Source organism: Pongo abelii, chromosome 17 (genome assembly GCF_028885655.2).
Source record: "Pongo abelii isolate AG06213 chromosome 17, NHGRI_mPonAbe1-v2.0_pri, whole genome shotgun sequence".
In the NCBI taxonomy this organism is placed as follows: Eukaryota; Metazoa; Chordata; class Mammalia; order Primates; family Hominidae; genus Pongo; species Pongo abelii.
In genome coordinates, this window is record NC_072002.2 from 21983930 (window position 1) to 22010556 (window position 26627).

A 26627-nucleotide genomic window follows, 5' to 3' on the forward strand; every position below is an offset into this window, starting at 1 on the left:
TTGAAATGCAGAGAACCCAAAGGCACCTAGGATGAGCCTCAGGCCTGCTGGTTGTTGCAGTGGCGCAATCTCAGCTCACTGCAGCCTCTGCCTCCTGGGTTTAAGCGATTCTCATGCCTTAGCCTCCCGAGTAGCTGGGATTACAGGCGCTCGTCACCAGGCCTGGCTAATTTTTGTTTTGTTTTGCTTTTTCCGCCTCACTCTGTCACCCAGGCTAGAGTACAGTGGTGCGACCTCGGCTCACTGCAACCTCAGCCACCCGGTTTCAAGCGATTCTCCTGCCTCAGCCTCCCGAGTAGCTGGGATTACAGGTGCCTGCCATCACGCCTGGCTAATTTTTGTAGTTTCAGTAGAGACGAGGTTTCACCATCTTGGCCAGGCTGGTCTTGAACTCCTGACCTCATCATGATCCACCCACCTTGGCCTCCCAAAGTGCTGGGATTACAGGCGTGAGCCACCGCGCACAGCCTAATTTTTGTATTTTTTTGGGTGTTTTTTTTTTGATAGAGTCTCACTGTGTCACCCAGACTGGAGTGCAATGGCACGATCTCGGCTCACTGCAACCTCCACCTCCCGGGTTCAAGCAATTCTCCTGCCTCAGCCTCCTGAGTAGCTGGGATTTCAGGCACCCATCACCACGCCTAGCTGATTTTTTGTATATTTAGCAGAGACGGGGGTTTCGCCATATTGGCCAGGCTGGTCTCGAACTCCTGACCTCAGGTGTTCCCCCGCCTCGGCCTGCCAAAGTGCTGGGATTACAGGTGTGAGCCACCGCACCTGGCCAAATTTTTGTATTTTTAATAGAGCTGGGGTTTCACAATGTTGGCCAGGCTGGTCTCGAACTCCTGACCTCAGGGGATCTACCTACCTCGGCCTCCCAAAGTGTTGGGATTACAGGCGTGAGCCACCGCTCCAGGCTTGTTGCTGAACATTTATGGCTCTAGAAATAATTTTTTTTTTTAAGGAGAAGTAATGACAAACATGATAGAAATAAAATTTGAGGATATTTCTGGGTTCAAAATAAAGTAACAGTTAAATAGCATGAACATGAAGAAATAAATATTTTCAGGTAGAAACTCCAAAATTTAGGTAGATGCTATGGGTTTTAGTCAGAATTTGAATATGATGTGGCTGATTATAGATAGCTCCATTGCATTAATTCTGCTTCATAAAGTGTTTGATGCTTGCTTGTAGGTGTTGAATAGAGCCTAATTAGCAGTAAGTAAACAGATCTAGAGCACAGACTTTGGCATCTGAAGGACCTTGGTTCAGTCCTGGGACTGCCACTTACTAGCTATGGGATCTTTGGTGGATTTTTAACCTTTGAAAACCTTTCATCCCTTACAGATAAAATGGGGAAGAAAATCGTTTCCATTAGCATTGTGAGGATTAAATGATTAATTGATGTAAACAATGTGCTTTCCATAGTACTTGGCATAAGTGCTTCATGTTATTTTACACTGGCTGGGAAGATATGTTTTGCTGTGGAGAATTTAAGAGGGATATTAAAATATATTTTTGTTATTTTAAGGAAATTCGAAATGAGTCCCATGACTATCCTCATAGAGTGGCCAAGTTTCCAGAAAACAGAAATCGAAACAGATACAGAGATGTAAGCCCATGTAAGTACTTGTGGGTTTGTGTGCATGTGTATTTTTTGGTTTGTTTTAAGAGGCAGGATGTAGTAAAAAGGAGGGCTTGGGGTCAGTGTTGATAAATACAGTAATTTTTTTCCTATTTACATAAGACAGATTCTTTAAATAAGAATTTAAAGGTGTAGAATAGTAGAAGGAAAAATAATTACCCATAATTATTTCATCCTTCAAACATAGGCACCATTATTTTGGTGTATTTCCCACAACATATTTTTCTTATGCACAGTTTTTCTTTCTTTAAAATAATTGTAATTATAGATGTCTATATAATATCCATATGTATTTCCTTTTCATATCATTCCATGGCCTTTGTAAGTTTTGCTTAAAATAGTTGTTGGTGTAGTTTGGTTTTTTTCCTTCCCCAAGTTATAAGAGGTAGTATGTACTCGCTGTAGAAAACTTAGAAAACAGAGAAAAGTATAAGGAACAAACTTATTTAAAAATAAATAATAACTTGGGTTTATATTCTTTGGAGTTTTTAAAAATAAACATGTATTTTAAACGGAAAATTAGAATCTTGCCACATACTCATTTGTAGCTCTTTTCTTACTTAGCAGTACATTGTAAACTTTTTTTTATTATAAACACAATTTTTAATTGCTTTGACAGTGGCTTTGGATATACCACTCTTGCGTAAGTTCCCCTGTTGTTGGACATTTAGATTATGATGTATACACATACACACACACACACACACAATTGTGTGAACAATTATAATACTAGAGTTCTCTGGTGTATTCATCATGCAGTGATTTTATTTTTTGTTCTGATTCATGCAGCTTATTCAGATATTAAATTGGGCCTCCTTCCTGCTTCAGCATGTTTCCCTATGTTTGACTTTAGTGGGCTAAGCATAGGTTTTCTCTTTAGGGCTCCTTGGTAGTAGGGACTTGAAAAACAGTATCAGATTGATCACATTCTGGTTTTTGCTTGTTTCTGGTTGTTCCCCTGTTGACTAAGGTATGGTGCTGCCTGCTAAGATCTCCTGTGTAGGTTGAACCATTTCACTCTGTTCAAGGACACAGACTGTATACCTTTATATACATTGTAGTCATTGGTTATAGATAAGATATTTAGGGTCTGGATGTACCACTGAAAAATCCATCATTTACTGGAAAAAAATCCTTATTTTTATTCTTACATGAATAGAATGTTTTTCTTATGTTGACCAAATACATTTCCAAGAAGGGTGTATTGGCTGATTTTGGGCAAATCAAATGAGAAGCGGTCTCTGAAAATATTTCATGTTTGTTATAAATTACTATTAAATACTATGTTTCTCTTACATGCTTTTTTCTTTACTACCAGTTAGAAGTGCTCTTAAAGATAAGTAGCTAGAAGAGTGGTTTTCCATTTTCTTCAGTTGCAGCATGCTTGAAGATATGACCCACTTCCTCCGAAACATGTGGCTCATCACGGTGGCAGTTCCGGTGTGGGTGTGCGTTCAGGGAATAGCGGGTGTGGGCAGTAATTCTGATACTTAGGTGCCCTTCCCCTGCCTCCAAATCTCTGATTGAGAATCACTGAGCTACAGAGAATAATTCTCTAATGTTACCATGAGTTTTGAAGACAGTATTTTCCAGTTGTACACCTTGCTTTGATGCCTTTAATTTTTAAAAAACTTTTGATTTTGAAAATTGTAGATTTGGATGCAGTTGTAAGAAATAATAGAGAAAGATCGAGTATACCCCTCACCTAGTTTCCCCCAGTGGTAACATCTTGTATAACTACAGTCCAATATCACATCTGGGAACCTGAAACAATACAGTCCATCCAGGTTTCACCAGTTTTACATGCACTCGTTTGTGTGTGTGTGTGTAAGTTCTGTGCAGTTTTATCACGTGTAGATTCCTGGGATCACCACCACAGTCTGGATGCAAACCAGTGGAGCATTCCCATCACAGGGTCACTTGCACTGCCTTTCTGGGGCCACAGTCTCCTTGCTTGCATCCTCCTTCCCTAACCTGGTATTGCCTTTAATTTTTATATATTTGTTGTAATTGCAATTATTGGATGCACTACACTACATTTGAGTCCCCTAATTAGTTTTATCAAATTGATCTAAATGGGATTTTTTTTTTTTTTTTTGAGAGGGTGTCTCGCTCTGTTACCCAGGCTGGAGTGCAGTGGCGTGATCTTGGCTCACTGCAAACCCCTGCCTCCTGGATTCAAGCGATTCTCCTGCCTCAGCCTCCCAAGTAGCTGGGATTACAGGCGTGCACCACCACGCCCAGCTTATTTTTGTATTTTTAGTAGAGATGGAGTTTCACCATGTTGGCCAGGCTGGTCTCGAACTCCTTACCTCAAGTGATCTGCCTGCTTCAGTCTCCCAAAGTGCTGGGATTACAGTCATGAACCACCATGCCCAGCTGATAATTTTTTTTTTTAAATTGGAATTGAGACATTTTATTTTAAAGTAAAAACATTTGCAACTTAAGTTATCCTCAAGTATATACATCAATAAAACTCTTATGATTTGTCTCCTCAGCTTTTAGACTTATGTTGTATACCTACAGTTGAAGGCTGCAGGGAGACTCTCTTTAAAATGTGCGTTATCAGGCCTCCCTCCGTCATCATTGGGACCAGGCTCTTCCTGTATGCCTTCTCATTGAAAAGCACTTAGCCTTGAGAGAACCGAGCTTCCCTCCTGCAGACCATGCAGTGGTTGTCCTCTGGAGCTATGCTCTGCTGGGAGCAGCCCCCAGTGCATGTTCTCCCTACTCTTCTTCTTCGCCCCCTCCCTCCCCACACATGCCTCCCTAGTAAGCCATGTTCTCCTGATCTCTGAAATGGAGACCGCTCATTCTTGCTTCTCACGTAGCCACAGGGTTTTCTAGTCTGAGCCAATACGCTTCAGCCTGCAAATGAAAATGATCTCTTCCAAGGCTTGTGCTGGCCAGCACATCCCCACACCGCCCTGGCACCTCTCCTCTCCTGACTTCAGTCATTCACTGTCTTTCTCCTTACCCTCTCCTTCCCACCTTCCTCATCCTGCGTGACTTTGTGTCCCTGGGAAAGAACTACGGCTCATTGCGCTAGAGTTCCTAGACCTGTTCAGCTCCACTGACATTGACCTTTAGTAATCTTCACCTCTGAAATCTGAAACTCTGCTGCCTTTAGGGCTACTTTCTGTCATTCCAGCTTTCACTTGCTTACTCCCACTGTACCTGCTCTTTGACTTCAGCAGGATCTTTAGTTGACTTTTTCATGTATTGTGAAGTTGGAAGTGTATTGAATTGAAATTTCGATTAAAAAATGTAGTGAAGCATATTACTTTGTCCTCTAACCTAACTATTAATAACTTCCTTGTTGTTTTTATATTTAAAAAATAACTCTGGATTTTTTAATTCCACCATTTTGTAAATCTCCAACCTAGGAATAATCAGTCATTCGTCCTCTCTGCCCTTTGGGCAAATGAGCATGTGCCTTGGGTGGACTCCGGTGCTAGGTGGGCTTGGGGTTGCCTTGCTGTCCTCGTGCCCTCGTCTGCCCCACTGCCACCCTGCTCCAGCTCTGCACCGAGTAAATCATCTGTCAGAGCTCCTCACCATGCTCAGGATATCGTCCTGCTTTCAATTCTACAGATAAACGTTGTAAAAATCAGGAAACACCACCTTAGCTTCATGTTCTATCACCTGAAAACTCACTTTCTTTTGCCCCGTCCTTCCCTAAAGTCCCAGGAGAGAAGCCTCCCCTCCCTCTGTCCTAGTCGAATCCTTCATCCCCATCCTCCTCATGGGCCCTGCTCTTCGTCATCACTGCTTTTTGTGTGTTTTCAGCCTCTTTCTATCTCATAACTTCTTCTCTTTTGTATAAATGTGGTTCGCTCTCTTTTGTCTCAACCCTTATATCCCACCCCAGCCCCCACTTCCTTTCTTACCTACGTGGATGAACATTTCTTACCTGTACACAGGCTTAAAACAATCAATGTGCCATTTGTCTCTCCACCCTCCCCACCATGCACACTTCAGCCCATGCTTCTTCCCCAGCCTCCCCACTGAAACTTATTCTAAAAGCACTGTAGCTGTAGTTGTCAAATGCAGTGAGAGACTTTCCACTGGTTTCCTTCTCTGTGACTTTTGACATTATTCTTCTGCCTCAGCCTCCCGAGTAGCTGGGATTACAGGCACATGCCACCACGCCTGGCTAATTTTTGTAATTTTAGTAGAAACAGGGTTTCACCTTGTTGGCCGGGCTGGTCTCGAGCTCCTGATCTCAAGTGATTGGCCCACCTCGGCCTCTCAAAGTACTGGGATTGCAAGTGTGAGCCGCTGTGCCCAGCCAACCGTGCCTTTTTTCCGAACCCCATAATTTTTCTGATTTTCCTCTTTGGCCGCTCCCCTATTTTCAGGGTGTCTCCTCTTCACTTTGCCTTTATTTCTTCAGGAGTCTGTTTCTCTCTTCTCACTGTAACACTTGGATGAATGATCTCATCTGCTGTGGGCCTAGTTTCCATCTCTGCTTATAACCCCGAATCTCATCTGCAGTCTTGGACTTTTCTGTCTACAGGTCTGTGTATCCAAGTCATCATCTCTGTCTGGGTGTCCTGTAGCCACCTCAGACTCAGTATACACTGAGTGAGTGTTCCTCCCTGACACACTTCACTGGCCTTAGCCCCACACCTGCCTTTTCTCCTTTTCCCCATGTTTATAAGTGCCATTATTTACACATTTTCTGAAGCCAGAAACAGATTCTTCCCTCATTCATTTCCCACGTCACTAAGTAATACTGATTTCCATTTCCATGATGTATTTCTATTTCTATTTCTATTTCTTTTTTCTTTTCTTTCTTTCTTTCTTTCTTTTTTTTTTTTTTTTTTTTTGAGACAGGGTCTGGCTCTATCACTCAGGCCGGAGTGCAGTGGCACCGTCTCGGCTCACTGCAACCTCCGCCTCCCAGGCTCAGGTGATCCTCCCACCTCAACCTCCTGAGTAGCTGGGACTACAGGTACATGCCGCCATGCTGAGCTAGTTTTTTAGATTTTTTGTAGAGATGGGGTTTCGTCATGTTGCCCAGGCTGTTCTCAAACTCCTGGACTCATGTAGTCCACCTGCCCTGACCTCCTGATGTGTTGGGATTACAGGTGTGAAGCACCGTGCTGAGCCTCCATAATGTATTTCAAATCTGTTTTCTTCTCTGTTCACATTGGCTTGGTTCAGGCCCTACTACGCTTTTCCTTGTCATTACGGTAGCCTCCAAACCAGTCTCCTTGTTTCCCTTCTGTTCCCACTTCAGTCCATTTTCATGGTATCTGGAGTAATCTTTGTATAATGCAAGTGTGTTTTCCACTCCCCTCTCTAATAGTGCTGCACAATTTTTATGAAAAAATTAAACTTCTTTAGCATTATCATACTGGGCTTTTTGGAGATTGACCCCTTTACACACCTCTCTAAATCTTTTCTAGCCATTTTCCTAGAAATTATTCATTTCAGTAAAACTGAATCACTTGGAGTTCTTCTAGCATGACTGGTTTTTAATACCTCAGTGGCTTCAAATATGTCATTCCCTTTTTGAAATATTCTTCCCCTCCTCTCTCTGACCCATCTCAATCAAAGTTCTCCCTCTGCAAATACCAGCTAAACAACCTCTTTCCCGTGAGTGGTATTCTTATCCAATGGAGGTGGTGGTTCTCGTTCACTAAGTCCAGAGGGGCTCAGGAATGTGTATTTTTTAAAAGCTGGGATGGTGTTGATGTACCTTTTCCAACTGATAGTCATTATGTCATTTAAAAATGTGTTTCTGGCTGGGTGCTGTGGCTCATGCTTATAATCCCAACACTTTGGAAAGCTGAGGTAGGAAGATTGCTTAAGGCCAGGAGTTTGAGACCAGCCTGGGCAACATAGTGAGACCCCATCTCTACACAGAGTTTTTTTTTAATTAGCTGGGACGTGGTGATGCATGCCTGTAGTCCCACCTATTCGGGAGGCTGGGGCAGGAGGATCACTTGAGACCATTAATTCGTAGCTGCAGTGAGTTGCAGTGGCACCAGTGCACTCCAGCTTGGGTGACAGAGCAAGACTGTCTCTAAAAATTTTTTAAAATGCATTTCTATACATAGTACTTGACAGTTGTTGATTTGGTTCAGAAAACATTTGTTGAAAACCAGCTACATGTTTGATACTATGCTATGTATCGAATAATTTATGGTATACTTGAGGAGATTAACACATAAGCATGTTACAGATATTGTAAGATACGACAGTGCATCGATGGAGCTGAGAAGAGGCTCTGCCCAAGGAGGCAGGGATGGCTTTTAAGAAAAAGAATGGTAGCCCGAGCTAGGTAAATAAAGGGGAATGGAAAAATAATTTTTTAAAGATTCAGAGTCCCAGATCTTTCTTTTCTAGATTTGGATTCAGCCGGTCTGGAAATGTTTATTTTTAAACAATCTTACGTGATTCTTTTACACTCAGTATGGCACCACTCCTCAGACTGACATATGGAAACTACATTTGGAGTTCTGAATACGAGAAACATAAAGGAAAAAGGATATTTTAAATTAGAAAGAATTTGGGCTGGTGGGTGCAGCAGCTCATGCTTGTAGTCCCAACGCTTTGGGAGGCTGAGGAGGGAGGATCGCTTGAGCCCAGGAATTTGAGGCTACAGTGAGCTGTGATTGTCCCACTGCACTCCAGCCTGAGCAATGTGAGACCTTGTCTCAAAAAAGGAAGAAAATTGAAAGGATTTGAAGAGGTCCACAATCTTCGTTTAATTGCTACAACCTAGAGATGCCTCAGTTGTCTCAGTTAACTGTGAGACAGTGTAGAAGAGATGGACAAGAACTTGGTTGTTTGAAAAGAGAGTAGCTTGTAATGGTTACTTTGGGAAATGTCTTTATACTATTAGAGACTACCACCAAATTTTGAGATCTTCCTATTTGCAGTACAGGTAGAAATCCCAGTTTACTATTTGGTCTAAAAGGGAGTGCCAGCAATTGAGTCAACTGTCATGTCTTTTCACTGGCCATGAAAGAGAGTGTGTGTGTGTGTGTGTGTGTGTGTGTGTGTGTGTGTGTGTGTGTGTGTGTGTGTGTGTGTGTGTGTGTGTGTGTGTGTGTGTGTGTGTGTGTGTGTGTGTGTGTGTGTGTGTGTGTGTGTGTGTGTGTGTGTGTGTGTTAAAAACTCATACCATAAATTTCTTGTAGGTGTATATTAACAGTATTGTTAACTGTATGCACATTGTTGTACAATAGATTTCTGGAACTTTTCCATCTTGTATAACTGAAACTCTAAATCCATTGAAAAACTCCCTATTTTCCTCTTCCCCCAGCCCCTGGCAGCCAGCATTCTGCTTTCTGTTTCTATGAGTTTGATTACTTTAGACACTGAATATATGTGTAATCATGCAGTATTTGTCTTTCTGCGACTGGTTTATTTCATTTGACATACTGTCCTCAAGGTTCATCCATATGAAACAGTCAGATTTTAAAGGAAATTAACAGAGACTCATGATTCTGGTAGTGTCAGGTTACATAGTCCATGGTTTGTTGCTCTACAAAACAAAAAGATTCTCAAATAAACATACTTTTTAAATGAGTTACTAGAGGGGGAAGAAGAAGGAAGGGAAAACTTGTATGCTTCCTGCACGCTCCCCGCGTGATCTTAGCAAATGGCATTACTACTTTGACTGCAGATGTCAGTATCAGCTCTGAGATTTGTATGCAGCTAATACAGTAGCCCTAAGATGTATTAAGCAAAAATGAATAGAATTTGGGAGAGAAATTGACAAATCCATGTTCATGGGCTTCTTAATAAGACAAGATATTTGTAAAGAAATAGATTTATATAATATTATTAACCTTAATATAAGAAGAAAAATACATAGAACCCTATATCCAGCAATTAGAAAATGCACATTTTTCTAGGACTGACATGGTCTATTTGTAAAAAATGGACCATTGACTAGGCTGTCAAGTAAATCTTAAAATTTAAGAATGCCTGGCCGGGCGCTGTGGCTCACGCCTGTAATCCCAGCACTTTGGGAGGCCTAGGCAGGTGGATCACCTGAGGTCGGGAGTTTGAGACCAGCCTGACCAACATGGAGAAACCTCGTCTCTACTAAAAATACAAAGATTAGCCAGGCATAGTGGTGCATGCCTGTAATCTCAGCTACTCAGGAGGCTGAGGCAGGAGAATTGCTTGAACCCGGGAGGCGGAGGTTGCGGTGAGCCAAAATTGTGCCACTGCACTACAGCCTGGGCAACAAGAGCGAAACTCTGTCTCAAAAAAAAAAAAATTCCTATCTTATAGCTCATAATTTTTTATCTTAATACAATTAAAATATAGGTTGTTAATAAAAAGATAAACATTTCCATAAACTTGGAAGTTTTAACATTTCTAAATCATGGGTCAAGACAAAATTATAATGGAAACTTAAAAATAATATATAAAATACTGCTTATCAAAACTTGTGTAAAGCAGCTAAAACAGTACTGCAATGAAAATATATTGTCTTAAATGTTTATATTATATTTTATTTATTATTTTTTAGATGGAGTCTTGCTCTGTTGCCTAGGCTGGAGTGCAGGGGTGTGATCTCAGCTCACTGCAGCCTCTGCCTCTCCAGTTCAAGCAATTCTCCTGCCTCTGCCCCTCGAGTAGCTGGGACTACAGGCACGTGCCACCAGGCCTGGCTAATTTTGTATTTTTTAGTAGAGACAGGGTTTCGCTATGTTGGCCAGGCTGGTCTCAAACTCCTGACCTTAACTGATCTGCCTGCCTCAGCCTTCCGAAGTGCTAGGATTACAGGCATGAGCCACCGTGCCTGGCCCAGTATTTTAAAATGAAAGTTAAAATTAATGTGCTGTCTAACCTAATTTAGAGTAAAAATAAGAGAATAAGAAGAAAAAAGCAGAAAGAAGTAACAACAACAAAAGAACAGAAATAAAAATCACAGTTACAGCACAAGGGACCAACCAAGCTAAATGTTAGCCTCGGTAAGACTGATCGACTCTGTCAAGATCGAGCACGAACAATAAAACAAGAAAGAAAGAAGGTGCATATAAACAATATCAGGAGAAAGAGTGGGCACATAAATACAGGTATACAAAGAAAGCATGAACTGAATACTGCCAACAATTTTATGGCAGTAAATATTATTTAGAAAAAAATGGAACAGATTCCTAGAAAAATATAATTTACCAAAACTGACTCAAGCAGAAGTAGAGTCTGAAGAGTCCACTTACAGTTAAAGACATTAATAAACAAAATCCACAAAGAAAACACTGGGCCAGCTGGTTTTACAGGTATGTTTCATAATAATGCAAATGAATGCAAGTGAATATAGATGTAGAAATCCTAACAAAGGATTAGCAAACTGAATATAGCAATGTATTAAAAAGATAATACATCATGCTCACATTAAGTTTATTTCAGGAATGTAAGGGTAGCTAACATTAGAATATCTTTTTTATTTTTTATTTTTATTTTTTGAGACAGAGTTTCGCTCTTGTTGCCTAGGCGGTAGTGCGGTGGCATGATCTCGGCTCACTGCAACCTCCACCTCCCGGGTTCAAACGATTCTCCTGCCTCAGCCTCCCAAGTAGTTTGTATTACAGGCGTTAGCCGCAACGCCTGGCTAATTTTTGTATTTTTAGTAGAGGCGGGGTTTCACCATGTTTGTCAGGCTGGTCTCGAGCTCCTGACCTCAGGTGATCCATCTGCCTCAGCCTCCCAAAGTGCTGGGATTACAGGCGTGAGCTTCTGCACCTGGCTTAGATTATCTTATAATTCACCACAGTAACAAAGGAGAAAGAGCCATATGATTATCTCAATAAGTGTGGAAAGATTATTTAAAGTCCTTGCTGAGGATTAAAAATGACACATAGCAAGCTAGAAATAGAATGGAACTTCTAAGATTTTTAAGAGATAACTGCAACAACATCACTCAAAATGATGACATGATGAAAGCATTGTTTTAAAAAAATGTTGGGAACAAGATAAGTGTGTTCACTCTTACCACTTCTACTTAACATTATACTTCTCTCTCCCTGACCTTATACTCTAGGTCCTAGTTAGTACAGTAAGCAAGAATGAGAAATAAAAGGCATAAGGATTGAAAAGAAATAAATTAACTGTCTTTTAATCTGTTTATGAGGCCACTATAGAACTTTCATAGCCAAACCAGGAAGGTTCAGTAAGAGGAATAAAAGTTTTATATGTTGCTATATAACAAACCACCCCAAAACAGTGGCTTAAAACAATAGGAGACATTTATTATGTTCACAAATCTAGGGGTTGACTAACCCCAGATAGGTGATTCTTACTCAAGGTCTTTTGTGTAATTGCATTTAAAATGGGGGCTGGGGCTGGAGTCACCTTGAAAAAGCAACTTCTTTACTCTTGTTGACTGTGCCCTCAACTGGGCTGTCACCAGGAACACCTACACAAGGCATCTCTATGAGACCTGGAGTTTATCACAAGGCAGCTGAGTTTCAAGAGTGAGCATTCTTAGAGAGTAAGGCAGAAGCTTTATTGCCTTTTGTGACCTAGCCTTAGAAGTCACATATAACTTCCACAATATTCTGTTCGAGAAGTAACTCACTAAGGCCATGCATGTTCAAGGAGAGGGTACTTAATACTCTTATTAGTTTGATGAAGGAAGTATCAGTGAATTGTGGACATATTTTAAAACCATCACCACTATAGATGATACGAATTTCTTCATAGATAACCCCTCTAGAAATGTGCAGACAAGTCAAAGAATTATTAAGAAACATTTTGATAGTCTTAGAATTATAAGATGATAGACCTTCAAATCATTAAAAAGAAACCTTTAAACTTACCAGAAAGTGCTTGTCATCTTTCTTAATAATAGCAGATTTAGATAAAAACTTAGTTCTATAATAATAATCCGAATAAGTATAGATTTAACTTAAATTTTATGGTAACTATTATGTAAATATTTGCTAACATTTTTTCTTATCCCATTAAAGTTTGAAAATAAAGACCAGATGTCAGTGTAGTGCTTTACCTTCTCAAAATCCATTGTTGACAGCTTTTTTACTTAAAGATTTTCTCACTCACTGTTAGAGTCTTTAGTTCTATCTTCAATTTTTTTTTTTTTTTTTTTTTTTTTTTTTTTTTTTTAATCTTCAGTTTTGGCCTAGCACAGTGGCTTATGCCTGTAATCCCAGCACTTTGGGAGGCCGACGTGGGTGGATCACCTGAGGTCAACATGGTGAAACCCCGTCTCTACTAAAAATACAAAATTAGTTGGGTGTGGTAGCTGGCATCTGTAATCCCAGTTACTTGGGAGGCTGAGGCAGGAGAATTGTTTGAACCTGGGAGGTGGAGGTGACAGTGAGCTGAGATTGCGCCATTGCATTCTAGCCTGGGCAACAAGAGCGAAAAAAAACTGCCTCTCAAAAAAAAAAAAAAATCTTTAATTTTAATCAAAGCTATTTATGATGTTAATAATTTATTCCTGCGGGCTATTGATGCACTGGAGTGGTTCCAAGGAAGAAGAACTAGAACTCTTAAGAAGAAGCTAGCATTGATTAGACAGGGAAAGAGAAAACCTGAACAGAGCAGCATGATAGCTGACTTCAGATACCTGAACTTTTATATGGAAAAAAGAGTTCTTTATCCTGTGTTAAGCCCAAAATATAGAACTAGGGTTCATGAGTGAATAATAGCACTGGTGAATATCAGGTTAGCATTAGCTCTTAAGAGCTGTTTTAAGCCTACAAATGAACCCTCTGAACTAGTACACTTGTTATTGAAGGTATTCACGCAGAGGGTGGATCTTCTCACTGTCAGATCTTCTAGAGAATATTTGTGAATGAATTATAGAGGGTTGCAATAGATCATACTTTGATTTATTTCTTGTATGCTTCATTTCTTGCCCCTATTGATGTCTTTCTCACCTTCTTCCCGCATTCACCTTTCTGTCCTATTACATTGTGAATTCCTTAATGGATGCAACTTTTTTTTTTTTTTTTTTGACTGACAAAAATTTTGTACATAGTTTTGTCATAGGGTAGTAAAGGGGGTATTAAAGTTATCATTAAGCTTCTCCTTCTCTGTCCCTGAATAATTAAATCTAAAAGCACTTGGGGTTGGGCCCACATGTGGAAGGCATGTGAGTAAAGGTGGTAATGTCCTTGAAAAAGAAGCCTGTGATACTGGGTTAGCATTGGTGTATCCAGGTATGAATGCGTCATTTTCAGTGAGTATAGATACACAGATAAATATGAACATAGGTATGTGTATATACATATATTTCTTATCCCTGTCCACTGAGAAATCTTGAGAGCAGCGATAGCTGATTAGCATTGGGCATGCTTAGCTTTTGATACCAAATTTTATTCTCCACTAGGAGGAGAATAGAGCTTTGGAGAAATGGCTGGTTCCACGTCTGGGACAGGGAAAGTGTAAGAATAGCTTGGAATGTCTTGTAGTGACAGAACATAAAGACATGCTCAAAAAATGATGAAGACATATCAGAAGGATGTAGAAGCCAAGTTGAGTCCACTGGCCAAACCTGGGATAATCTGAGCATGAAAATAAATAATGATTACAACCTATTGAATAAAATAGGAATTAATGAGTCTATACTGATGTAAAGTAACAAATGAATACATAAGTGAGGGATAGGGAAAGTTCTACCTTTGTATAGGTTGCCAACTAATAAATATTGAAATGGATACTAAACTTGGTAGGTGAAAATTTGGTGAAGAACAAGGTATTTACATAATCTTGAAGTATCCCTTTACAAAATACTTACTAAATATAAGAAGAGGAATAGTACCTCTACACTGGAGAAGTCTGGCCAACAGCAGCCTTAAATATGTGATCATGACCAGTCATAAGACATACCATGTCAGAATCCTGAACCGCCCGATAAGATGCAGTGAATACATAGATGAACATGCCAAAAATATACAAACTGAACTCATCTATAGGGAAATAGATATCTGACAACTCAAATGGAGTAAGACTATAAAACAACTGACTTACAGTTTTCAAAAGGTTAAAAAATACCAGGAAAGAACAGATTGTATCCTTTTGTTTAAAGGACATTATTGGGACAGTTGGTAGAACTTGAATGGTGTCTGGGTTAGTAAAGTATCGCTGTTAATTTTATAATTTTGATGACTATACTATGAGTAAGTAGGATTATGTCATTGTAGAAGATTAAAAAATGGAATAATCAGGTATGTTTGCAACTTGCTGTCATGACTTGGGAAGAAAATTCTTTGTACTTTACTTGGAATTTTTCTGTAAGTTTTAAAATTATTTAAACATACAAATTAAAAATATATATAAACTTGAGGTACTGAATCCTAGCCAATACATGAAGTCAAGAAAAGGAAATAAAAGGCATACAGGTTGGAAGGGAAGAAATAAAAATGACCTTATTAGCAGATAACATGTAGAAGATCGCAAAGAATCTACCCAACAATGTCCTAGAACTAATAAATGAGTTAAACGAGGTTGTGGGATACAAGGTCAGCATACAGAAGCCAATTGTATTCCTGTATATTAGCAACGAAACGTGGAAACCAAGATTAAAAACACATTGTTGTTTACAGTTGCTCTAAGAAAATAGAATATGTTGGAATAAATCTAACAAAATATGTGTAGGACCTGTATGTTGAAAGCACCAAACACACTGATAAAAGAAATCAAAAGATGACCTAAATAAATGAAAAAGGCCTACCATGTTCATGGATTGGAAGACTTAGCATAGTGAGTCAGTCCTCCCCAAATTGTTCTATAGATCTGTAGCGACTCATAGTGTCAAATTGTTCCTAAAGATCTAACACAATTTCTGTCAGAATTTCGGGAAGATTTTTTTGTAGATAAAAACAAGCTTATTCTTTTATGTGGAAAGGCAAAGGAACTAAAATAAAATGGCTAAAATGATCTTGAAAAATAAAAACTAGAAGAATCACTCTACCTAGTTTTGAAACTTAATGCATAACCACAGTAATCAAAACAGTGTGGTAGTGGCAGAGGGATAAATACGTAAGTCAGTGGAACATAATCTAGAAATAGACTTGTAAAAATATGGTGAACTGATTTTTTGACAAAGGTGCAAAGCAATTTAAAATGAAATCTCACACCTTACACAAAAGTTAACTGAAGATAGATCATAGATGGATCATAATGTAAAAGCTTTCATAAGAAAATGGGAGAAAATTCAGGATGTAAGGCTAGATGAAGAGTTCTTAACTATGACAACTAGAGCGCAATTCATTTAAAATATCAATAATTTATACTAAATCAAAATAAAAAACTTTTGCTCCTCAAAACACCCTGTTAAGAGGACAAAAAGATGAGTACAGACTTGGAGAAAATGTAAACCACATATCTGACAAAGAACTTAGATCTGGACTATATATAGAACTCTCAAAATGTAACAGTAAAAAGAAACAAAAACCCCAGTTAGGAAATGGGCAAAAGATATGACACAGATGGCAGATAAGCCTATGAACATATAAAAAACTTCATTAGCCATTAGGAAAATGCAAATTAAAATCATGGTGGGATGTCACTAGACACCTACTAAAACAGCTAAAGTAAAGAGATCACAATACCCGAAAAATGCAGAGAAGCTGGATCTCATATATGGCTGGTGGGAATGTAAACTGGTACAGCCACTCTGGAAAATAGTTTGGCAGTTTCTTAAAAAGCTGAACGTATACTTAGCTTATATGACCCAGCACTTGCACTCCTGGGCATTTATCCCAGAGAAATGCAGTCATATGTCCACACAAAAGTGTGTGCATGAATATTCACAGCAGCTTTATTTGTAGTAGCCCCAGATTCGAAACAGCCCACGTGTCCTTCAGTGGGTAAGTGGTTAACTATGGTACATTCATAACACAGAATACTACTCAGCAATAAAAAGGAAGAAACTTGACGTAACAACATGGGTAGCTCTCAGAGGACTTACGCTGGGTGAAAACAATCCAGTTTCCAATGATGACATAGTACATGATTCCATTTATATAACATTCTTGAAATGAGAATTCTCGAGAGGGAGAGCAGATTGGTGGTTAGGGGTGGATGGGGAAGAGTGTGCCTGCCAAGGGGCACACAGAACCTTTATGCTGATGGAATAGGTATGTGTTGTGGTGGTCATGTGTATTTGTTTGTGGTAAAATGGCATAGAACTGTACACACACGAATGAGTGCCTGTAGAACTGGAGAAATCAAAATAAGGTCTGTGGATTGTAGCAGTGTCTTTTCATGCTTCTGAGTTTGATGGCCTTCTGGAACTAGGCCCTGGACAGCGCATTGCTAGGAGTGGGGCTCTGTGGTGAGCCTGACAGCGTCCCTGGCTGCAAAGAGCTTAACTCTGGCAAGAAGGCTGCTACTGGTCAGGCCTGGGTGCTCCTGCTGCCCTCCGCCAGCAGAGCTGATCAGAATCTTGCCCTAAGAGGCCCCTCTTAAAAGCCACAGCACCTTGGGTGGGCTGGTCTGTCCTAGAGCATTTACGCTGGGTGGAGGGAGCTGTGGAAGTATGCAGTGGGGGAGTGCTGCAGTCCAGGACAGTCAGCTGTACTCGGGATTGGGGTGAGGGTGTGGTTGTTTCTAGATTAAAATGCAGATACATGATCAAATAGAATTTTGAAATTCCTTTAAATGTTTAAGGTAAAATAGGAATTACCAAGGAATTTTGTACTTTAATACCCTCTTAGGTTATTAAGGAGGGTTTGTCAGTGAAAATAATCAACAAAGGACTGGTCCACTTGAGCCACTGATTTTGACAGAAAGAAAACAGACCCCAGAGTGCCCCTAATCATAGGACTGTCGGCGACTCGGATGCTGATAGTGTTTCTCAGGTAGTAGTCACCCTTTTCTGGGAAATCGTGACTATGTCTGAAATCATGTAGGTTGGTAAAGCCAAAACAGATCAGAATCCACATCTTTAGATCCCTCAAACTCCCCTCACCCATGTTTTTCATCTGCACCGCAAAATTCCAGGTACCTGTACTAAAAAGTCCTGAAGGTTTCTGCGCTTTTCTTTTCTGCTGAATTAGTTTACGCTTAAGAAAGTCAGTTAACGTCATTTCATTTCCTGCTTATGGTTCAGAATGGGTTGATAGTGATTTGTCATTCTAACAAAATTCTAGCAGGTGTAGGAATTTGAATATGTGAAAATCTTCTGGAATTCATCATATAAACAGTGTTTGAATAATCGCTGACTTAAATTGTTATGATTCCCTGACAGTCAAATTTAGGAGAAATGAATCAGTACAGGATTTCTTGACTCTCCGAACCTAAACTGCAGACTGCTCCTCTCCCCTTTGTCCCCGTGGCTCAAGCCACATTCTTCATGTCCCTCAGACATGTTAGGTATGTACCACCTTAAGGCATTCACTGTTCCCTGTGCTTGGAACACTGTTAACTAAAATATCCGTGAGACTGACCCCTTCCACATCTGTGCTTACATGTGACCCACCTGGGTGGTCAGCCACAAGGCCCATCCTGACCACCCTGTTTAGAATTGCAACCTGCCCCTCTCCCCAGCGCTGTGAGTCCCGTTACTCTACCTTTTTTCTTAGCATTTATTACTCATATACTTTACTTAGTTATGCTTATTGCTATATCACCAATATAGATATTTGGTTCGCATTGTTTGCATGGTGTCTCATGGGCCTTTGGATGTGATGAAAGTAAAATCTTTTCCCCTAAGTCCCTCTACCTTCAATTTGTTTAGGCTCTACCGCTCCTAGAAGCAGAGAGTCTGAGTTTCAAAGAAAATGGTGCAGTACTGCTGGGCGCCGTGGCTCACTTCTGTAATCCCAACACTTTGGGAGGCCGAGGCAGGTGGATCACCTGAGGTCAGGAGTTCAACACCAGCCTGACCAACATGGAGAAACCCCGTCTCTGCTAAAAATACAAAATTAGCCGGGCATGGTGGCACATGCCTGTAATCCCAGCTACTCGGGAGGCTGAGGCCGGAGAATCACTTGAACCCAGGAGGTGGAGGTTGTGATGAACTGAGATCGCTCCATTGCACTCCAGCCTGGGCAACAAGAGCGAAACTCCATCTCAAAAAAAAAAAAAAAAAAAAAAATGGTGAGATACTTACTGATTATTTTAAAGTGAAGATTAGTATATCTTATTTTATACAAGCTACCAAAGACGAAAAATGTCTGTTTTCCAAACTTATGAATTTTACCTATTTTGTAAAGACATTTCTCAGGTATTCTTTTCATTGCAGACTCCTGGGGACAGATTAAAGAGGACTTTTTCAATTAGGAGATTTGTGGAATCAGAATTTAATTAGTGACATTGTCCTGTCAAGTTTAGGATCTTGAAATCATGATGGGTTGAAAGACACTGATGATTTCAAGGACAGTAAACTATTGTTTGGAAAAGGTTGAACTTACCAAATGTTTCCTAAACAATGTATACTTTATTAGCAAAGTTGTGATGGTACTACCTTGGAAATACTCTTTTCATTCCCACTGCCGCTACTTGATTCAGGCCTCATCACCTCTTGATTAAGCTTTCAGTCTATTGGTGTATGAAGTTGCCTTCTTCTTTGTTCAGTCCATCTTATATGCTGCTGAGAGTTATTTTCATGAAAATCAAATGTGTTTATACCAGTCCTTTAAAGAACTTCATTGGGGCCCTGTCCAGAGCCTGTGCCTGTAGCACAGCCCACATGCCCTTCAGGGTCTGCCCTTAATGTGTTTGGGGACCTCTCTCTAGCTAGCTCGTCAGCCTTTCTGAATTTGCCAGTCCTGCACGCTACACCATTCCCTTTCATTCCTCTTTATGATGTGCCCTCTGCTGGAATTTCCCCTTCCTGCTGATCTCACTAGGCCTATTCAGGTAGCAACTACTCAAGCTCCTTCCCACAATATTTTATGCAATAAAGTATCAGTACTCAGAGTCACGGCTTAATAGAATTTCTTTTTTCCTTTTTAAAAGCTTCAAATAAATAATGTCTTACCTTTAGATCCCTATAGGTTAAAATATGTTTGTTGACTAAAAATTGTGTATGATTGCTGAAAGTATTCAATGCAGGGAACAGACCAGTTCATCATGGAGGCATTCCATCAGAGCGTCTAGTTAGAGAAGATATGTCATGGACTGCATCGTCACAGAAGTGGGGTTTATGTGAGAGAGGAGTTGGAAATCACACCTGAGTGGAGAGCAACGTGAAAGGTGATGTCAGCAAGAATTTAGGATGTATGGAAAGGATGGTAAAGGCACCAACTGGATGGATCAGGGAGACGTGGAATGCAGAATGCAGGAAATAGGTAATCTCTTAAATTGCACAAACATAGGTTTCATTTTTGTGCTCTAGTGTGTTACACTGGTGATGACTTGACTTCCCTGAGTGACGGTGAGATGGGTGTGATCCATATTCATATGCACTTCATAGGGCTGTGAGGACTGAGAGAGGTGACCCAATGACGAGTGTCACACAAACCTGACATGTCATAGGCACCAAATGGTTCTAGACAGTGGTTCTGGTTGGTTTTGTGGTCAGTTGGAAACCTTTCATCAAGTAGAATTTTCTTTGCAGAGCAAACAATTGAAATGTTAATATTCTGTGTGTACTAAAGTTTGTATTCTCCATTAATATGGGGGAGTATATGGTGACCTGGTGTTTAGTACCAGCTTTGTTTTTGGTTCATTGCTCGATTTATGAGAGAGAACGCATAATATTTGTTGTTTGACTATTTTACTTGCAGGGTTGAAGAGAGTTGACATATCTAGAAAATGCTTTGAGTTCTTGGACATCACTGTTTGAAAACATACTGATTACCCTTAGTTGAGAATGGGAAAATCTAAAGGGGAAAAGTCGCTGGTTCACGCTGTACTATTAGAATTGGTCATCTTCTTGCCTGACTTGTAAGTTAAGGATGCTTAATTTTTGCTGTGATTTAACCTGTTCAGGATGGATTGTAACCAGTTACAATGAATACGAATTCTCCTTTCTGTTTGACCTGGAAAACTTTCCAAAAGGAGATGTCTTTACAATAATGATATATTTGGTGAAACCTGTGGGTTGTTTTTTTTTTTTTTTTTTAAAGCTTATGATGACAGTATTGAAAGAGGAAACTAATCTGTATTGTCAGCATAGCCACAGCTAGCACTAGTCATTTCTTGAGAGGTGGAGCTGTTTCTCAGAAAACACGCTGTTTGAGGATAGGAGGTGAAGGGACTCCTTGTCAGAAATTGGCTTAATTTTAATCCAAGTTATAAACCACAGTTCTGTTTGGGTATTGCATTTCTTCATTCATTCAGTGACAAGAATTAAGGCAGATGATGCCTGTAGAAAAAAAAGTATATGTTCTTGATAGTTCTGCTACTAGTGCTAGTAGAGGTTGAGAAATAAGATTTCCTGTGAAGTGTGGTTTGGTTGCTTTTGTGGTATCCCATGCAAAAGAGTTTGAACTATCTTCATTTTTCTCCCTTTACTGGATCCTTTAAAAGATAGGAAAGGGTGAGATAACCAGACTTATAAGGATGGTAAAGTATTGTGGGCTTTGGGACTTACTCACACAGCCCAAAGGTTATGGGATGCTGCTGTTATGATAATCTCATTTCAGAGGTTCCTATGGAAGAGGAGAAAGGATGTACCTTTCTGTGTGTTCTCATTCAGAAGTCAAAAGTTTGTTTTTTAATGATTAGTTTACAGATTTGGGGCTGACTGATAGTATCTGGGCAGGGAAAAGAGACCTGTGACTCAGGTTGTAAGGGAACCTGTGTATGCTCTCACAAACTCAAAACCATGTGTTGTGATCCTTAATTGGAGAAGAGGCAGTGCCCTTCTTTGTTATCTTCACTAAAGAGTATAAATTATAAAGTCACAGTTTCTCATAAAAAGGCTTTGATAGTTTCACTTCCTGAAATGTGTATATTCACAATCTTTTGCAATAGTTATTTTAAGGTGATGTGTTTTAGTTATTTTTTTCTCTACTGCCTCTTCTAAATCAAAAAGTTATATATACTTTTTATTTTATATTAATCTGTTTTAATTTTTGTTTTTATAATTTTAATGTGTTTTTAATTTATTTTAAAGTTTGATTTCTCCTTTTTGCTTTAATATTTTTTCCTTTTTAAATTGTTTTTCATTTTTCCTTCGTATGTGTTTTTCTTAAAAGAACAGAAGAATTAAAATAATATCTAGTGATGTAGGTATTTGAGTTTTGTTTTTAATCAGCCTTGAGAAGAAAATACAGGCTCAAATAACATTTGTAGTCAGTTCTAAATAGCTATAGAGTTTTCCCAAAGGATTAGCTTTCTTTTTTAGTATTATCTGATAACAAAATAAAAAAAAAATTTCCTGAGAAAATTCACTGTTCCTTTGCTTTTGTTGACTCTGTATATTAATGTTAAACAGGAAGCGAGGCCACTGCCAGGGGCTGAGCCCTGCAGACCCAGTGCCCTGCAGGTAGTGCCCTCCTCCCTACTGCCTCCCAGGACTGGATCTGGGCTTTTCTGGTGTGTGGTTACTGTGCTTATAGAGCATTGAGGTAACACCTGGTGCATATTTTACAGATCGAAGGAAAATAACAGTGAATTTTAGTTCAGAGTCCTGAGGGTGAGGTATCAAATACTCTGGCTGAAGGTCTTTCTCTAGGTTTACTTCCTGCTTAGCTGGGCAAGTGTGCGGGGTGGTGCCATGTGGGGTAACTAGATTCCCAGCACCCTGTGAGGTGGACCTTCCCGGGTTTTATGGATTCCTACCGCATGTTAGCTAAATGGCTGTTTTCAGTTGTGCAATAGATATGAGTAGCCTTTGGTTAGTGTTCTTTCTGTGATTACAACATGAGGAAATACATCCTTTGGTGTGATATTTTAGTGGAACTTTAATTTTAAAATCATGTAGCTTTCTAAAACCAGGCATTTTTTTTTTTTTTGGTATGTTTAGGAGATATGTGGTCTTTATTTTAATTGGGTTGCTGACCTTTTTACTATTTTACATAATATAACAGTTAAAAGGTGATTAAACTGTTAAAAAAAAAAGTGATTTTTTAAAAAAGTGCTTGTTGACATCATCTTTCCGAGAACACTGGTATATGTGATTTACTATAACAAGATCTTAGTTTTTCCTGTTGGCAAATGACATGTAATATTTACAGAGGTCTTGGGTTCAGTCCAGCAGAAACATCTCAGATAAATTGATGTGTGAAACTAAAGCCATTTTACATTTTCTTTCATATGGAGATAATAGAAACAGTTTTTTCATTTAAAAGTAAGGAGAGGCTGGCTATTTAGTATGGATTTCTTTGAGAGGGACAACTTGTAATAGTATGCATTCTCTAGAGTTAAACATCAAACACCATGTTTTTAGTTTTATAATTCAGTGATATGCATCCGGCAGTTGTGTGTTGAGGATTCTGAGTTAATTCATGGGCTTTTTCTCCTGATGTCATGCTTCTCTTGCTTTCCCATCTAAATGTATAAGGTCACATTTTGTATTTCACATATTTAAATTAGCATAAATTCTCAATCTATGAGATTTTTACTCTTAAAAACTAGAAATATCTCTAAACTGTTAACAGAGTCTAAGTAGTGAAGTATCTTCAGTGGTCTTTTAAAGAATACAGTTGGAATACTCCAGCTATCTTTAAATATTTTCAGCGTTTAACCTAAACACAGTTCAGTGCTAAAATTTATTTAAATATAATGGAATTCTTATATATTGAGAAATGAAGAGGTTGAAATATAGTAACCTCGGAAATCTAGTCTCATCTGTTGAGACCAGTTATCGTTTTGTAGGTAGACCAATCAATTCTTAGGTAGCAAGAATCTGAATGATCCTTTTACTTTTAGGAAGGTAAGTACTTTATTCATTTAACTATGTTTACTTCTGGTCGATTTTTCAAGTCACAATGGCTAATGTGCTACAAACAGAAGCACTTCCTTTCCAGCACTATAGTAACAAACAAGATTACATTTTATACTCCTTACAAAAAAAGTAGAGAATAGTTTAGGATTTGTCTCAACTCTCTTATGATGCTAATTCATTTTTCTTATTTCTTCTATCTTTTTATAAATACCTAGAATATTAATATGAAGATAAAAAACAGTAATTTTGAAATGACAGTTGTGGTTTATCATTCTCTATTTTCAGATGATCACAGTCGTGTTAAACTGCAAAATGCTGAGAATGATTATATTAATGCCAGTTTAGTTGACATAGAAGAGGCACAAAGGAGTTACATCTTAACACAGGCAAGTAGACCAAGCAAATGTCTGAAAATGATGTGTTTGTGGTTGTTCTGCTTTAAATCATAGGTAAAAGTATATCTTGACTTCTTTTGGAAATGAAATGGTATTTCAGTTTTTTTCTGACGATGTAATGAATTATGGACATTATAAGGTTTTGAAGCTTTGAGTATTTAAGATAAAAGGCAAGTTATTTTTGATATTACACGTTCTGTGAAGGAAAATTCTTATGAAATGGCTTAGGCCAGTTCTTTGGCAGATGTGTTCCTTACATTACATCTGACACAGAGTGCTGCTTATGCTTCTTAGCGTCTTCTTTTTTCTTCCCATACCCTGTGGCAAAACCAGAGGCCCTGGACAGCTCTTCTGTAGCTACCCCTGCCTCGCATATATCTTCAGAGAGTACACCAAGCCCTGGATGGTGTCTGGTTGTCTTCAAGGACCTGAGCGGGTGCTGAGACCAGGTGCTCCAGAGGCCCAGCTGCAAGGCGTTGTGCTCCCTTTGGCCTTCTGCCCAATTGCCTCTGAGCACATCAGCCACACCTGTGTGCAAGCATGATTTTTTTTTTTTTTTTCCTTCCATTCTGAGATAATAGGAGAGATTTTTGTGTATCCACAGCTACTCTTTATTCATCAAGTAATAAAGACTTGATTATCAACAGTGCTGTCATTTCCCCCAAAGATTTTTAAATATTCAAAAGATATACCATAATATTTGAGATTTTTGAAAACGTAACTTGAATCGGAATGACTTATTTGAAAGAGAAAAATGTTTGATAAGTAAAAAGATATGCAGATTAATGTAACTGTGAGCTATTATACTATGTCAATTCACAGGAAATTAAAATGCATTATTTTACTTGAGGTAATACAGCTCCTGCAAGTAAAAAGAAAAAAAAAAAAAACAGCCCATGGGAAAAACTGGCAAAGGACATAAACTCCTAGTTCAAAGAACCAAACAAAGGTGGACACCTTGCGCATGAAGAGATGCTCCATTCATTCAGTAACCAGGGAATGGGCCTTTCACCTGTCAGAACAGGAGAGATTTCAAAGTGTGTAATACTCAGTGTTCAAATACTCTGACCGACCAAGAAAGTCTACTTAGAGAAATACAGTCAGACATAAAGATATATGTGATCGGCCAGGCGCGGTGGCTCACGGGCCTGTAATCCCAGCACTTTGGGAGGCTGAGGCAGATGGATCACCTGAGATCAGCAGTTTGAGACCAGCCTGGCCAACATGGTGAAACCCCATCTCTACTAAAAATACAAAAATCAGCTGGGCATGGTGGCGGGCACCTATAATCCCAGCTACCCAGGAGTCTGAGGCAGAAGAATCGCTTGAACCCGGGAGGTGGAGGTGGCAGTGAGGCAAGATAGTGCCACTGCACTCCAGCCTGAGCGAAAGAGCAAAACTCTGTTCAAAAAAAAAAAAAAAAAAGACATATGTGATCATGTTCATTGCAGTCTTATTTTAACGCATCAGACTCAAACAATCTGTAAGGGACTGGTTAAATAAGTTAATCATACATATACCATTAGTAACAATTTTTGGAGCTTGGAAATAGAGACTTTAATTTTCCATTTTCTTTCTTTCTGTAATATTGGAAGTTTTTTTAATGTGCATTCGTATTTTAAACTACTATTTAGAGTTAAAAATTTTATTTTCTGTTTGAAATACCTACAGTTGACCCTTGAACCATACAGGGTTGAACTGTACTAGTCCACTTACAGGCAAATTTTTTTCAACCAAAAACGGGTCAGAAATACGGTATTCATGGGATGTGAAATCCATGCATACAGAGGGCTGACTCTTTGTATCTGCAGGTTCTACAGGGCCACCAGTGGGGCTTGGACATGTGTGGATTTTGGTATACTGCAGTGGGTGGGGGCAGGTTGGGTCCTGGAGCCAGTCCCTTGTGTATATTGAGGGACAACTAATAACATTAAAAAATAGAGAAGAATTACCACCCTAGATCCCTTATCACAACCTTTTCTCCCTCTGTACTGTTTTTCTCCATTATCACTTACTGGTTTTTTGTTCTCTTCTTAGTTCTTAAAAACATAGGTCTTTCTCAAGATTCTAAATTAGTTTTTTTTTTTTCCTCCAGTCTGCACTACAGCCCTTTAAGACCATGGTTTTCAACCTTTGTAACCTAAAATAGGGTAGACTACTGTCATGGTACCTGTGCTTGAACCTTGGTGCCAGCATTTCATTGGGTGTTCACTCACCCAGCAAAGACTTACTGAGACCTACTCTGTGGCAGGCATTGTTTAAATAAAACAGACTTTCATAAAAACCCTATTATGAATTTTACATTATAGTGGGAAATAAAATTAATAACAGTTAAAATTTTTGTGATAGTGTTTTTACATGCTTTGTGTAATTTAAACCTTAGGACAACCCTCTGTGGTACATAGTATTACCTTTATTTTATACGCGAGGAATCTAAGGAGATCCAGAAACATTAAATAACTTTCGTTTTTTTTTTTGTTTTTTTGTTTTTTTGTTTTTTTTGAGATGGAGTCTCACTCTGTTGCCCAGCCTGGAGTGCAGTGATGTGATCTCAGCTCAGTACAACCTCCGCCTCCCGGGTTCAAGTGATTCTCGTGCTTCAGCCTCCCAAGTAGCTGGGATTACAGGTGCTCACCACCACTCCCAGCTAATTTCTGTATTTTTAGTAGAGACAAGGTGTCACCATGTTGCTCAGGCTGGTCTCAAACTCCTGGCCTCAGATGATCCACCTGTCTTGGCCTCCCAAAGTGCTGGGATTACAGGGGTGAGCCACCACGCCCAGCCTCCTAGTGATTGTTTTTGAACT

The 26627-nt window shown here is 39.3% G+C and overlaps 1 protein-coding gene across 9 annotated transcripts in view; it reads left to right on the forward strand.

Annotated features, from left to right (window-relative positions):
* PTPN2 (protein tyrosine phosphatase non-receptor type 2) overlaps window positions 1–26627 on the forward strand; it is a 99659-nt gene that overhangs the window by 24287 nt on the left and 48745 nt on the right. For 8 of the 9 annotated variants that reach the window (XM_024236029.3, XM_024236027.3, XM_063716823.1 and 5 more), the window contains exons 2-3: window positions 1532–1622; window positions 23712–23812. In XM_024236029.3, the coding sequence (XP_024091797.2) occupies window positions 1532–1622; window positions 23712–23812 (192 nt within the window). Of the gene's footprint in view, window positions 1–1531; window positions 1623–19796; window positions 19882–23711; window positions 23813–26627 lie in introns of those variants that run through there. The other variant, XM_009252220.4, reaches the window with a different exon arrangement.